Source organism: Podarcis bocagei (assembly GCF_964188305.1).
Source record: "Podarcis bocagei genome assembly, chromosome: 17".
Taxonomy (NCBI): Eukaryota; Metazoa; Chordata; class Lepidosauria; order Squamata; family Lacertidae; genus Podarcis; species Podarcis bocagei.
The window spans coordinates 12937786-12953088 of NC_138143.1; the positions used below are offsets into that span (position 1 = coordinate 12937786).

A 15303-nucleotide genomic window follows, 5' to 3' on the forward strand; every position below is an offset into this window, starting at 1 on the left:
GGACATTTTTCCGAAGGTACTGTCATGTATGTTCTAGTTGAGATTCCCACATTGCAGGGGGTTGGACTAGATGACCGTCGGTGTCCCTTCCAGCTCCACGGTCCTATGACGCTATGATTCTATTTCTTCAGACTGCGGGGGGAGGTCTGCAAAAACAATTGTGCTCATACGAAACAAGTCCAGAAGAAGAAGCTTGGCAAGAGGTGGAAAAAAACTTTCCCTGATATCAAGTTTTCAGAGTACAGACAATTTTGTGTGTGTGTACGTTCCCTCATGTGAAATCCCTAAGCAGGGTGAGTTTTACCTTTTATCTGTTGTTGAGGAGAACTTGGCCCAGGGTCTTTTTGAGCGAAGAACTGGACTAACTCGACAAATTCCAATTAAATCCTAAGGGTGTTGTCATAAATAATAATCTTACATCTACAACACATGGATACTTTCATACAATTTATCTGACTGCTTTAAATATTCACCGAAGGGGGCTGGGGAACAAGTCTGTGATAAACTATGCATTATATACCTATATTCTTACAGTACAGGCTGCCAAGGGAAGGGGTTGAAGGACAAGGACTGATATTGAGTGTCTTTTAGGTTCCACTTTCATGCTGGGCTCGTCAGATGTCCCTGTTTCTTGGAGGGTGGTTCCAAGTCTCAGGTTGATCTATTTCCCCTCCCACTGTGCTTGTAGCACGTATATAAACGTTGAGCTCTCTGGAGCCTCTTGCCAGTTCTCTTCTCAGACTAGTCAGGAGCAACAGAGAGACAAAAGGATGGAGCTCCTCTGGGTTGCCACAGCCACTGTTTGCTTTCTGTCCGTTTTCCATACGGCAGAATCTTCCACGGCTTATTATGACAAGATTTTAACGCACAGTCGGATCAGGGCACGTGATCAAGGGTAAGTCTGCATTTCGTCCTCCTAAAATTCATCACTGGGGTCGCAAAGTTATTGTACAGCCAAAAGTGGAGGGGTCCAAAAAGGGGATAACATTTGGCGAAGTAATATTTGTAAGAAATATATATATATATAAACGGGAAGGTTGAAGGTTGCTAACCGAATAAATCAGCTAGCTGTTGAACAGAAAAAGAAAAAGAAATCATCAAGTTTATGTACAGTATAAAACATGTACATAAAACAGGACATTTCAGGAGGGTGAAACTGTGCCAGAGCTCAGTTTAGACATCTGTTTTCCAAGGGCTCAACTCTGGAATAGATTATGTTTCTGCCCCCCAAGCAGATTCAGAGCACATTTCCCTAAGTAATCAAGAACCCACATTTCATCAAGGATTGCAGAAAAAGACTGTCAGGCCAGAGGGCACAAAAATGTGAGCCCTGGCACCTCTTTTTGAGACATGAAGAACTCCATTTCAGATTTACTCAACCTGTCACCCTTTTAGGTGTAGCCCAGACTAGATAACTGTTACCAATTAATCGCAATAGTATGATGATATGGGAGGGTTTGGGGTTTTTTTTCCCAAACAAGCAGTTTCTTGATTCACCTTTAACCTCTGAATGTGATAAACATTATTGAGATATTCTGCCTAATTAAAATGGTATGTTAAAAGTTCATTATGGACAAACAGCAATTGCTTATATAGATGGAAATGTTACGGACGGAAATGCTTGTAATACTTTTAAAATAATTAAATGAAACCTAATCTAAAACAAAGCACTGCTGTTCCATAGTTATCTTCCACATGAAGTTTGAAGGTGAAAGTTTCGCACAGCAGAATGTACAAGCAAACCCCATTGGAATGAATGGTGCCTGTTCTTGCACAGCTATCCTTCATTTCACTGGAGCTTCTGAAGACATTTCCTTTTTCAAATCAAAAGGATTCATTATTAATATTCAAAAGAGTGGGTTGTTTCACCCCCTTTTTCTCATTTAGTGAAGGGATTATTTATTTAGCTGCTCTTGTGCTATTCCAAACAGTGGCAACCAAAATAAACGATTGTACGATGGAAGATGAGAGTTTCCCTTGGGTCGGCAGAGGAAAAAAAATGTTTGCCTTACTCCATTATCGCCCCCTGCCCCACAACTGCAAATTAAGCTTTGCAGCTGTGCAGAAGATGACACCAAACAGGAGGGAAGGGTGATGAACTTGCCAGTGAAAGAGAATAACAGTTCTATCATATTACCTTCCTCTCTCTGGGGGGAAAAAAAAAATCTCTGATAAGATTTGGCTGGGGGGAAAAACCAACAACATTAAATTTCCTGAATTTCAAGAGGTGGCTGTTTGAAATATCATTTGGTGTATGGGACAGCATGTTCTAGATCATTGGTCTTCCAACTGGTGGATCAGGATCCAGTGGCGTAGCGTGGGTTGTCAGCACCCGGGGCAAGGCAAGTAATTTGGGCCCCCTAACCCGTGGATTAGTGCTCCCTAACCCTAACCCCCAGATGTTGCGCCTGGTGCGGCCGGCCCCCCTGCACCCCCCACGCTACGCCACTGTCAGGATCTATTAGTGGCCTGATCCAAGTTGGGTCGTAAGAAGAACACTACTGCCATGTTGAAAGATTCAGAAATGTGTCCCCAATTGCGTGTTTTGGTTAAAATTGGATCCTTGGTCTGAGAAGGTGGGAGATACCTGGTTTAGATGCACCCTCACCATAAAATTCCTACTGTGCCTACTTGTGGATGGGAAATCCTATTGTCCATCTCTAGCCTTGGCTATTCAAGTGTGAGGGGGGGGGGGAGGAATAGAAATGAAGTAGGGAAACCATTGGAAAGCAGAAGGAATTCCAAAGGTAGAGACTGAAATTTCTGCTCAGAGACAAGTGTAATGTGAACAAACTCGGGGGGGGGGGGGGAGAGAGACACCAAGCCAGTGGACATTTGCAAGTGAAGCTGTCAAACGTGGTTTGATTCGAACTCTGAGTCTCCTGATCATTTTTCAGTATGAAATGTTGCACGCCATGTCTGTGCAAGTAAACTTTTACACACTTTGGGAGGGATTTATCAAAAGAGTCCCCTGAAATTGACTTGGGGGGGGGCAGGTGGGAGAACCTCCAGAGAACAGCGTGCCGTGGAAATAGAGGAGAGACCGTTCCATCTGGCAAGCTGCAATGTTTGTGCTGGCCGGACGTTCACCACAGCCCAGCGTTGAATTCCACCCAATATTTCACTTGCATGAACTCTCATGAACTTTAATCAAGCTACCATATCGGAAAGAGACTCCAGCCAATTTTTGCTTTTTAAGATGAACGCATTAGGCGCCATTAGGACTTCTTCCCTGAGAAATTTCATTAATGTTTTTTTTGTGTGTGACAAAACAAACAGATAAACAGGGAAAGGTACATCTATTGTCTCCACTTTCAATTCACCGTCTTTTTCACTGGTCGTTTACATATAGTGAAAGACAATTTTTGTCATGAAAAAACAAAAAATGCCTTTCATTTTTGTCATGAAAAAACAAAAATTGTCATGGACATCTTGCATTTTGGGGGGAAAGAGACAGGGGAGAGAGGCAGGAAAGAGATGGGGGTATTGTCCATTCGTTCTATTGCCTATTATTAGTGTACAGATTTGTGTCAGCATCATGTGGGTAGGTTCATTGTTTATGTATTTATTTATTTTGATTGATAATGTGAGAGATTAGTGTGTCCTAAGCTTGGCTGGTTGTGTTCAGTGTGGTTTGTTTGTTTGTTTGAATGTGTGTGGGGGGGGGTTGTTACGTTGCTGGGTCAGTTAGGTATTGATTTGTATGCTGTTGTGGGGAAATAGGTCATTGTCATGTTGTCCATGTGATAAAGGGAAACCATATTGCGGCGAAGGTAGGATTGCCATATTTCCAACAGAAAAAATGAAGTTTTTAAGCTATTTTTAAGGGAAATCACCAAAAACGACACTGCTGACATGGGTTGCCATATGTCCGGATTTCCTGAGACATTTCTAGCAATTTCTGTCCAGACAATGCTTTTGACTGCTGCATTCTGGATATGTCCGGGAAATGTATGGCAACCCTAGGTGAAGGTGTTCCCCTTTGCTTGTCCCCATTTGAATTGGTTGGTTAACCTCTCTAGCAGTCACTTACTCGCAGCAACTAGAAATATTGTAAATAGAAACTGGAAGGATCTGTCTGAGGTGAACATAGACCACCAGTACCAAAACGTGTGGGGAACCATTAGGACTTCTTAACGTTTCCTTCTTTCTCTCTCGCAGCCCAAATGTCTGTGCTCTCCAACAAGTTGTGGGCACCAACAAGAAATACTTCAGCACGTGCAGGAATTGGTACCAGGGAGCCATCTGTGGCAAGAAAGCGTAAGTCCCGTGCCTTTCATGACTATTAAACCTGGGTGACCAAACCTGTGACATAAGCTTCTCAGGCAACGAGGACATGTGGCAACACTGGGAGCAGGAGCAAGAAACCATGTGCGCCTTGCTCTGGCCTAGAATCCAGACTCGGATACAGTTCCCTGGCTCGGTAGGCTGGAGGAAAAATTATATGAAGGCAGGGAGGGTTCACATATGCAATGCAGTGGGCGCCAGACTTAATAAAGCACAGAATTACTGAAGATAAGTACGCAAATATATTTCGTTTGCTGTTTTTATAGAGGTCACAGAAGCAATCGCTGAATGGACCTCTTAATGATTATTCTAGCATATTTATTGCTGCTATTTCATTAGCAATAGCATTCACCCTTCAACCCAGGGGGAAAGACGGTGGAAGTGTGGCTATGATGCAATGGAGCACTGTCTGTACTTGAGGAAAGGCAACTAGTGATAGGTTTTTTATTTGGCTGCCAAATTTGCCGTGTGTGTGAGGGAGGGAAATATCGAACCAGAAAACCATAGGCGTCTCTGTGATGTGAACGTTGAAGAGGTGACGCAAGGGGGAAGTGTGCAAGAGAGTCCTAAAGTGTGCGATCCAAACCCCTCTCCCGTACACAGGGTGGGGTTTGCAGTGAACACAATATCCCACTTTCTCTTCTCCAGGGCCTGCCTACTTGTATGGGAGAACAGGATGAGACTAGAAGGAATTCCTAGCTTGCTTAGTCAGGACCAAACAGGGTTAAGCTTTAAGCCCTCTCAAACGCCCTTCTTCTTTCGAAAGGAGGAGATTGATGAATGCCACTTGGCTTCAGAGCCTTTCCCATGTTCAAACAGGCTGAAATGTGTTTGGTTTAGGGCTCATGTTTGTGTGCTTACTAGGTGCCACAAACTGAATCAAACAGAAAAACATATTTTCCCTCCCCGCAAGGACGTTGGCAAAGACTGAGGTTCCATCTATCTCCTGGAACTCTTTCTTTCCCGTACTTCTCAGATATGTGAGGCCTCAGTTTTCTAGATGCACTGAACCATGAGGGAACATATGGCTTTGCATATTCAAAGGCAATTGCTGGCTAGACATGAATCCCTTGAGCTTCCCAGAGGAAGTGTGCTATGTGTTTAAAGGAACATGATAATCGAAAATACACTCATATAACGTTTTAGTGGCAGCCATTACAGTTTGGCAAAATTTATGGCGCATCTGTATCAAATTTGTGTTAACCTCATTCTCTCCCCCCTCCCCTTATTTTACTGGATCTGTTGTAGAACACTGCAGGGGGTGAGGGGGTGGCTTACATTTCTGCCTCTCTCTTTTATTTTTTTAATGAAAGGAAAATCAAAGCTGTAGGAGTTTGGCCACTCTCCTGTAGCTCCCAAGGCAAATTTTGTTAAGACATAGAACTGGAAAATGCATACCAATTGTCTCATCAATCATGAAAACTGCCATTTTATTCTATATGTATTTGGTACATAAGGGACGGGGGTGGCGCTGTGGGTTAAACCGCAGAGCCTAGGACTTGCTGATCAGAAGGTCGGTGGTCCGAATCCCCGCGACGGAGTGAGCTCCCGTTGCTCAGTCCCTGCTCCTGCCAATCTAGCAGTTCAAAAGCAAGCCAAAGTGCAAGTAGATAAATAGGTACTGCTCCGGTGGGAAGGTAAACAGCGTTTCTGTGTGCTGCTCTGGTTCGCCAGAAGCGGCTTTGTCATATGACCTGGAAGCTGTACGCCGGCTCCCTCAGCCAATAAAGCGAGATGAGCGCCAGAGTTGGCCACGACTGGACCTAATGGTCAGGGGTCCCTTTACCTATTTGGTACGTAAGTTTAGTAAGGAAGCTTAAAATGCCTTTCTGTTGCATCCATGAGCCCTTTGAAAAGACCTAGAGCCCAAAGTGGCCTGTCTTATTAGGTGAAATAGATACCTGCATTTTGCTTTTGCTATGGCTAAGGCGCTGCCAAGTTGACCAGGCTCAACATACCTGGTCCAAAAGGGCCTTTGCAATGTGTTCTGAAGTGCCCTGTCAGCCTAGGAATTGGTATCCTTGGCTGACTTGTTCTTTTCCTGTATTGTGCAACTGACAGTTGTTTCCAGGGATTGTTTCAGTTGTGTATTTCCCTCTTTGAGTGTAAAGTCACCCAAGAGAGGTTAAGCTATGGCTGGGCCACCAATAGTAAACTAGTTTTACTGTGTCTCCTAATAAGTGATAAACTAGTATTTCATGCTCAATCAAATATATGTAGCCTATTGCACAGACTTATCTTCATACAGAAAAGGTACACTTGTAGCCTGAACATTTTCCTCTTGAAGTTTTGGAATATGGCCATTGCAACCAGAATTGCCTTAACCCTATAACCCCACCTTTTCCTCTTGACAAGGACTCAAGGCAGTTAACAAATAAAAAAAGAACAATTTAAAACATAGGGAGGGGATCATAAAAAATTAAATTTAATATAATTAAAACTACTATGCAGATTATTACAGTAAAAATTACAATAAAAACAGCATGGCACTAGCCCTTTCATTAAGGGAAGTTTAGGGATTCAGCAACAAAAACGCCAGGTCAAATCTCCAGCGATTCTTTTGTATTGTGTGTTTTATTTTATTGCATATTTTTTTAAAAAGATTTTTTATAACGAACTTTGTGTCTTTTCTGGTAAAAAGTAGAAATCATAATGATGAAGCCAGTATAACAAGTCTACAGCAGGGGAAATAAAATGTTGATATATTGATATATTGTGTTGATATATTGTAGAACTGTCTTGTATGAATGCTGCCCTGGTTATATGAAGATGGAAGGCGAACGAGGATGCCCTGCAGGTAATGTTGGAGAACATAAGAAGCTTATATTTTGCTTACTTTCTCTCCCAAAAGAAGGGGGCAGGTGGGGATACGAAGTAGCTTGTGAGAGATCATTGTTATGTTATGAAGCATTGCTTTAAGGAAGAGCCACACATGAAAACTAGGCCTTGTTTTTTAAGGACACGAGATGGATCTGTTTGTGCATAATACGTAAATGAGGAACTGAAGGAATATTGTGCAAAATGATCACTCACCTGCTCCCAGGGTGGGCGGCAGTTGCGACCTGTTGCCATCACCACCCAGCTCCTTGGGACAAAACACTCTCTCATGGTGTGATTTATGACTTAACCAGCAATTAAAGTTCACTTGGGACAATCTGTCAGGATGCTGTCAGCAGCTCCCGGCTGGTTGCCCAGAAAAGTACAAAGACAAGGAAAAGTTTATTATCGTCCTTTTTTATTTCAATCTTTACAGAGAGAGGCTATAGAACCCAGCCTCTTGGATAATGGCCTTGTCCCAAGTGAATCTCCACCCCCTTCTCTCCCACTTCCTCATTCGTCACTTCTACGGGTGCTGCTACATGCCCTCTGTCTTTGAGCTCTTTGCTCTCCTACTTTTAAGGCTTGCCGGGTTCTGGGAGATGGAGGGTCTGGAATTTCTAATGACAATATTTCAGCCGGGTGTTCCTCTGGACAGGGGCGGAAGAAGGAGGGTGGTGGGGATGGGCCACCCTGGGTGTCACCACTGAGGGGGGTGACAAAATGCCGGGCAGGACTCTCCTGGGAGAGACGCGGTGGCTTGGGCGCGCACAGGTTCCGTGCTGCCCAAATGGTCTGCCTGCTGCCTCCCCTCCCCCCCCCCCCCGCTGTAGGGTGGGTCAGTGGAAGGAGGCAGGCAGACTCTGAAGGCCCTTATGGGTGGCTTGGGCCGCTGGCGCGCCACCCCAGGCACCCGAGCGGCTTCCTCTGCCGCTGCCTCTGGTTTTCCCATTATTTCCTAGCTTTCCCCCTCATCTGCTTCTGAGCTGCGCCCTCCTTCAACCCCCTGTTGTAAATCTATACTGTCTTCCTCTTCCTCCTCCCTGGAAGGATCAGGATGGGGAGGCTGTCTCCACCATTCCTCCTCTGCCCAGTCCTTGACATAAGCAAAACAACAACAACAAACCTATGGTTATGTGAAACATACTCAATAAACACACAAGACGTAACCGGCTGTACTTTTGAATCAATAAGGTATAATATTCATTGTGTCAAATTGTAGATTTCAACTGAAGTCTCATAAAGTTCAACGAAAAAAGCAGAAGACCCAGTGGATCAGTTCGTTCTCTAGTGGGTTCATGCATAAGGTCCATACATGTATAAGTGGATTATTGGACTCTATGTACAGACAGGTGGAGTAGATACTTATACTTGTACAGTCTCTGACATAAGCTGGCTTCTCCCCAAGTATGGTAACTACATTTTTCATACCCTTGAGTGGACCATTTGTGTGTGGACCACCTAACTACGCTATTTTCAGTAGTGTCCTTGTGGGAAGTGCGCAAGTTCCTAAGCAACCTGAAATGGGGGGGTTGCCTTCCTTTGACCATCTGCTTTGTTACGTGGTTTGTGTTGCTGCATCCTAAGTCAAATCATGAGCTAAATTGGGGGTCCTGCAGCAAGCAGTATTTAATTCAGCAAATCCCATGAATGATTTCCACCAGATGAAGTGGCACTAACTGGGGTGAGGGGAGGAGGGCAAACCCGTTGTAAACAGAATGTAGAGTGTGCTTGTTTCTTGTCTTTTTCAGTTGCCCCCATCGATCATGTCTATGGTACTTTGGGCATTGTGGGAGCGACCTCCACTCAACGCTACTCTGACATGTCAAAACTGAGAGAAGAGATTGAAGGACCTGGCTCGTATACAATGTTTGCACCAAGCAATGAAGCCTGGGATGCTTTGGATCGTGTACGTATTTCAGAATGGATTTTAAAAGAATGCTTCAAGTGCTTTTGGATTTATGGATATATAAATCCAAGTTATGCAAGGGACGCAGGTGGCGCTGTGGTCTAAACCACTGAGCCTAGGGCTTGCCGATCAGAAGGTTGGTGGTTCGAATCCCTGCAATGGGGTGAGCTCCCATTGCTCGGTCCCAGCTCCTGTCAACCTAGCAGTTCAAAAGCACCTCAAAGTGCAAGTAGATAAATAGGTACTGCTCCGGCGGGAAGGTAAATGGCATTTCCGTGTGCTGCTCTGGTTTGCCAGAAGCGTCTTAGTCATGCCGGCCACATGACCCAGAAAAACTGTCTGCGGACAAACGTCGGCTCCCTCAGCCAGTAAAGCGAGATGAGCGCCGCAACCCCAGAGTTATTTGCGACTAGACTTAACTGTCAGGGGTCCTTTACCTTTACCTTTTAAATCCAAGTTATACAAATTAATTATTGGTGGGGAAAATAGTAACACTCAGCTGCTGAACATAAATTTAAGAAAAACTACCCTATTTAAATGTACCAGAGTTTAGTGTTGCAGGTGTGGGGGGCAGAACATTGGGTTTTTATAGTATCCTCCCTCCAGGACATGTTACCTGCACTGAAAACTTGGCTCATGGATGCTCATATGAAACCTTCACATCTCCAACTCAATATGTACAGAGAAATCAATATGTATGATTTCTGTAATCCTTGCTACAAGGAAAAACCAGGGAGGATTACTATAATATTTCAGGCATATGACTGTGGTGGGGCCCTGTGTGCATTTATTTCCCCCTGCCAATGCATACAGAAGGCCCATTTCGAGTTCAGAATGAAGGGCATATCAGAGAAGCCTGAAAGAACTGAATGCCTTTAGCCTAAAGGAGGGGCCACATCAGCCTACAGTATGATCAACCCTCAGGGGACTATGTGTGAATGTGGGCATGGACATTTAAAAAAAAAAAAAAATCAAAGGACATCTTTGTGTGGGTCTTGCAAGGCTGTGGGTCAAAACACCTTTCTGTGTTCTGTGATCACCCTCCTGTGATCACCAAATCACAGGAGGGGACATATAGGTGGGAGTGGTCAGTAAAAAAACATTTCTTACTATGTGTGTGTGTGTGACAAATCTTGGGGTCACAAAAAACATTTTGGCATTGCCCATAGAAGCAATCAAAACATTTATTTATTTATTTATTTTTAAAAAACCTATTTTTATAAAATGACAAATTTGGTTGGAGGGCCTTTAAAAACGTATTGGGGAATTTTGCAGCCTGCAGGTTTTCTAGCCCTGATTTAAAGGGTAGAAAATATTGCCAGGTTTACAAATGTATAGGGAGAACCTAGGGGGAAATCCTGCAAATCCTCAGAGGCAGTTTTTTTAAAATATAGTAATTAAAAATGTACAGACGTTTTCTCAACAAACAACCCTTTTATATGGGCCACACAACAATTGGTGTTAGAAAGCGCTAGGTCATCTCCCACTACTGCTCTGGGTGCTGCTGGGCAATGAGAAAAGGAAACACTGAAGGGAGGCATTATTAAACCTAAGTCCTGTGCAAGGACTTCCGCTTATGGAACAGGGACTTCCACTCCCCCCCCATCTCCTCAGATTGGCTCACTGGGGGCAGGTGTCAGGAACAGAGTGTGCATGGAGGAAATGGAGAATTGTTCTGTCTGGAAGCCAAACTGCTTGCTCTGATAGACCAGAAGCCTCAGCATGAAGTTGCATACCTCCCGTGTGGTCTTGGGCATCTCGATAATCTTTATTCTGATTGTCCCATACAGAACAACGAAATTGAAAAAATCTACACCAGACATTCAAAAACCAACAAGCCTGCTATCCAAGCCTGGTTAACCCCCTAAAAACTCTGATACCCCATAATTAAATATAATATACTCCCACAGAGACTCCCTTACATTGTGTTTAAAACAAAAATAGCATTTGGATAAAAACTGTTTCTCAGGCAGCTAGTCCTAGTCTTTATAACCCTGTACCTTCTTCCAGAAGGCAGAAGCTGAAAGAAATCATTTCCGGGGTGCATACTATCTCTGCAGCTTTCTTATGACACATGGAAGCATAGATTTGATCCAAGGTGGGAAGAGTGCATCCAATTATTCTCTCCGCAGTCTTTACAGCCCTGGACAGCATTGTTTTTCCCTTACCATGCAGCTCCCAAACTACACACACAAACCATAAGTTAATACACTCTCACATTGCCCAGTGGTAGAGGAAGCAGCAACAACACCACTTTGGCTCCCAGGCCACCAAAGTAATACAGTCGTACATCGGAAGTCAAAAGGAATCCATTCCGGAAGTCCGTTTGACTTCCAAAACGTTCGAGAACCAAGCCATGGCTTCCGATTGGATGCAGGAAGCTTCTGCAGCTGATCAGAAGCCGTGGAAGCTGCGACTGACATTCGGGTTCCAAAGAACGTTCACAAACCAGAACACTCACTTCCAGGTTTGCAGCATTCGGGAGCCAAAACATTCAACTCGCAAGGTGTTTGACTTCTGAGGTATGACTGCAAACGTAAGAACCTGACCACAGGCTATGATCAGGAGGTCAAAGATGAAGGCCCAGGATAGGGCTTGATAAGAACGTTGGCTGGGTTGACAAATGGCAAGCAGTGCTGAAAATGGCCTTTTAATCCCAGAAAGGCTCTGCAAATTTATTCGGGTTTGAGGCGCAGAATATGTTGGCTGCACAAATAATGTGGAAAAATGTTTGTGGAATAGTGGGTAACATGTAAGGAAAAGCAAAGGGGGATGTGAAAGAAGACAAGATGTCCAAGACCGCACAAATAAATGAAAGTTGTAATTCATGGAGCCGCGGTACTTTCAAATGAAAGAAACTTAGAAGCTTAGCAGCTGGATGCTAAATGAAGTATTGTAGCTTGCCAAAGGGAATATTAGCATGAAAAAAAACATTAGCATGGATTATTTCACTTGTAGCAGAGTAATCTGGTGTATATCAGGCTGACTGAGATGATGGCCATGGAAAGTCTAACTGAAACTCTTCCCCTAGGAAATCCACGAAGGCCTGATTGAAAATGTAAACATTGAACTGTACAATGCCCTCCATAACCACATGGTGAACAAGCGCATGTTGACAAAGGACCTGAGGAATGGCATGGATCTGGTGTCTATGTACGACAACCAAAAACTGCATATAAATCACTACCCCAATGGTGTAAGTCTGTTTAATTATTCTTTTTCTTATAAAGCACCATGAACTTTAGCCCCTGGAATAGAGGACATTGTAATGTTGCATGTGATATTTATGTTATAAATGTGGCTTTAAACTTGGAAAGAGCTGTAAACTTCAACTTTCTAGATAGAATTTCATTTTTATAGGTGTTTGGTGGATCCAAAGATGCAGCATGATTCTATGCATGCTTACTCAGAAGTAAGTCCCAGTGGGGCATACTCCCGGGGAAGTGGTAAAGGATTGTAGCTTCAGTTAGTTGACCTAAGGTCCTGCTGCAATCAAGTCAGACATGGCTATTTATTTATTCTTATTAGTTATATGTCATTTTTTAATCAATGATTTCAAGGCACTTTACAAAATCCAAAGATGTACCAAACTATCAGCAGGTTAAAAACAATGGCTACTAACACAGTATTAAATTTCACTCTCTATGTTCACCTTAAAGAATTTAAAAACATTATTGCTGCCAGATATAGGACATGAAATGTATCTGGTACATGTTTCATTGCAATGCGTGTTCTAGCAAGATTCTTTCCAGAATGTTTTATAGGAGACATCTCATCACACATCCCATAAAGGCGCTAGAAGCATAAAGAAATGTGTAACGCTTTCTCGATAATCTTCTGGTTGCCAGCGAGTTCTGTGCTGAATATTCTCTGGCATCATTCTTCAAATGCAGGTTGTTACGGTTAACTGCGCTAGAATCATCCATGGTAACCAAATTGCTACAAATGGTGTTGTGCATGTCATCGATCGTGTGCTTACCCCTGTTGGAAATACCATTCAAGACTTCCTCGACGTGGAAGATGATCTTTCATCTCTCAAAGTAAGCTTTCCTTCATAATTATGAACGTCCTTTAGCCTTTAGCCTTGATAGTTGCTGCATCCTGATTTAAGCACACATCTAACACAGTTAGCTTTTTGGTGTTAGCTTTTGTGTTGGACACCTGCCTGCTATTTTTCCATGTTAAAAACTTTTTTTATAAAGAAACCCTCCCCAGTCTCTTCCAGCTTCTCCCACTATTTTCTGCTCTCCGTGTTCTGCCTTCCCAGCTCCCATTCCATGGCCACTGCTGTTGTGCAAATCCTGGATTGGCGTGAGCCACTACAAATACCCCAATGGGAACTGTGCTACGACAGCCTTAATTTTATTTATATATACACACACACTAGGACGGGGGTGGCGCTGTGGGTTAAACCACAGAGCCTAGGACTTGCCGATCAGAAGATCGGCGGTTCGAATCCCCGCGACGGGGTGAGCTCCCGTTGCTCGGTCCCTGCTCCTGCCAACCTAGCAGTTCAAAAGCACGTCAAAGTGCAAGTAGATAAATAGGTACTGCTCCGGCAGGAAGGTAAACAGCGTTTCCATGTGCTGCTCTGGTTTGCCAGAAGCGGCTTAGTCATGCTGGCCACATGACCCGGAAGCTGTACGCCGGCTCCCTCGGCCAATAAAGCAAGAAGAGCGCCGCAACCCCAGAGTCGGCCACGATTGGACCTAATGGTCAGGGGTCCCTTTACCTTTTATACACACACCAAAAAAATACATGTAGATATAGTATATGTATTTGGCTTTCCAGCTAATTGTTGAGTAGCCAAATGAGCACATGGGGTAGGGGGAACTTCCTTGAAATGCAGGTGTGAGGGTTTGATTAGCTGCTTGTGCGTGAAAACGTGCTCCCTCAGAGTTTGTGCGCCCCCACAAACCTCCGTGTGTGACGGAGCTCCTCAGACATGTCTGCTCTAGTCACTAGTAGAGTCCGACAGTGGCTGCCTGCGGAAGCGTTTCCAGCAAAGAAGTTCCTTAACGGAAACGCGTCTCCTGGACTCACGGCGTGACAGTTTCCTGCGAGGTATGGGTCTCCCTATGGGAGACTCCGATACCTCCCCGCTGTTCTCGCTGGAAGCCTCCCTGAGCCCTCCCTCCTGCTCGCATTCCCTCAGAGACCCACTCCTCCCCCTGCTGGTCCCTGCTTCAGCAGTTGAGTCTCTTTCATCCTGCCTGAGTCCCTCCACCACCTGATGCTCTGATGGCAGTTCCCTGACATCCACTTCCCCTCCAGGGCCCCCCTCACCCCCTCCCAATTCCTCCCCCCTGGGAGGTGAAGGGCTAAAACCCCGAAACGAATCTTCCTCATCTTCTGACGTCTCGAACAATTCTCTCCATCGATCGTCGTCCTGGCCAGCTGAATCCTCCTCCTCTTCAGAATCTGGGAACCCCTCCAACTCCTCTTCCTCGTCGGTGGTGGCAAAGTATTCCCTTCGGAACCTCGCTACAGGCTGAGGTTTACGTGGGAACCTCTGATGAAAAGTCTCTATTAAAACCTCGTCATTGACATCCTCTGCCCTAACCCAGGTGTTTTCCGACTCCGGTTCCCCTTCCCACATTACCAAATACTCTACTTGATCTCCCTTCCACCTGGAATCGAGGATCTCCGCTACATGGTAGCTGTGTTCCTTCTCCTCCATTGCTGGTCCCCTAGTGACCCTCCCCTCACTGTCTCCTCTATACGGTGACAGCAACGACCTGTGAAAAACTGGGTGCAGCTTCATGTGGTTCGGTAACCGGAGCCTGAAAGCCACTGGATTGACCTGCTGTATGACTTCAAACGGACCCAGCCTTTTGGGTCTTAATTTCTTACAACCTCCTTTGAATGGCAACCCTTGGGTTGACAGCCACACCTGGTCCCCCACCCTGATGCTTTCACCTTCCCTTCTGTTTTTGTCTGCTTGCCTCTTATATTCCTCCTTAGCCCTGTTTAAGTTGAGTTGGAGCTGGCGATGGATCGCTTCCATTTCTTCCACGAACTGTTCTGCAGCTGGAACGCTCCAGTTCTCCCCCTCCCCCCCTGGGAAGGCTCTGGGATGGCACCCGTGATTAGCCAAAAAGGGGCTCATCCCCGTGGACACGTTCTCTGCATTGTTGTAGGCAAATTCTGCCAACGCCAGCTTCTCCACCCAATCATTCTCTCTGTCATTAACATAACACCTCAAATATTGTTGGAGAACCCCATTTGCTCTTTCCGCCTGCCCGTTGGTTTCAGGATGACGGGCCGTCGAGAAATTAACCTCTACATGC

General features: G+C 44.7%; 1 protein-coding gene across 18 annotated transcripts in view; it reads left to right on the forward strand.

Moving 5' to 3' along the window:
* The first annotated feature begins 715 nt into the window (after positions 1–715).
* The window catches only part of POSTN (periostin), a 69257-nt gene continuing 54669 nt past the window's right edge, over positions 716–15303 (forward strand). For 10 of the 18 annotated variants that reach the window (XM_081176290.1, XM_081176302.1, XM_081176301.1 and 7 more), the window contains exons 1-6: positions 716–895; positions 4162–4260; positions 7020–7084; positions 8856–9013; positions 12045–12209; positions 12907–13053. In XM_081176290.1, the coding sequence (XP_081032416.1) occupies positions 771–895; positions 4162–4260; positions 7020–7084; positions 8856–9013; positions 12045–12209; positions 12907–13053 (759 nt within the window). In that variant the 5' untranslated portion in view covers positions 716–770. The remainder of the gene's footprint in view (positions 896–4161; positions 4261–7019; positions 7085–8855; positions 9014–12044; positions 12210–12906; positions 13054–15303) is intronic. The other 8 variants (XM_081176305.1, XM_081176292.1, XM_081176294.1 and 5 more) reach the window with 1 other exon arrangement.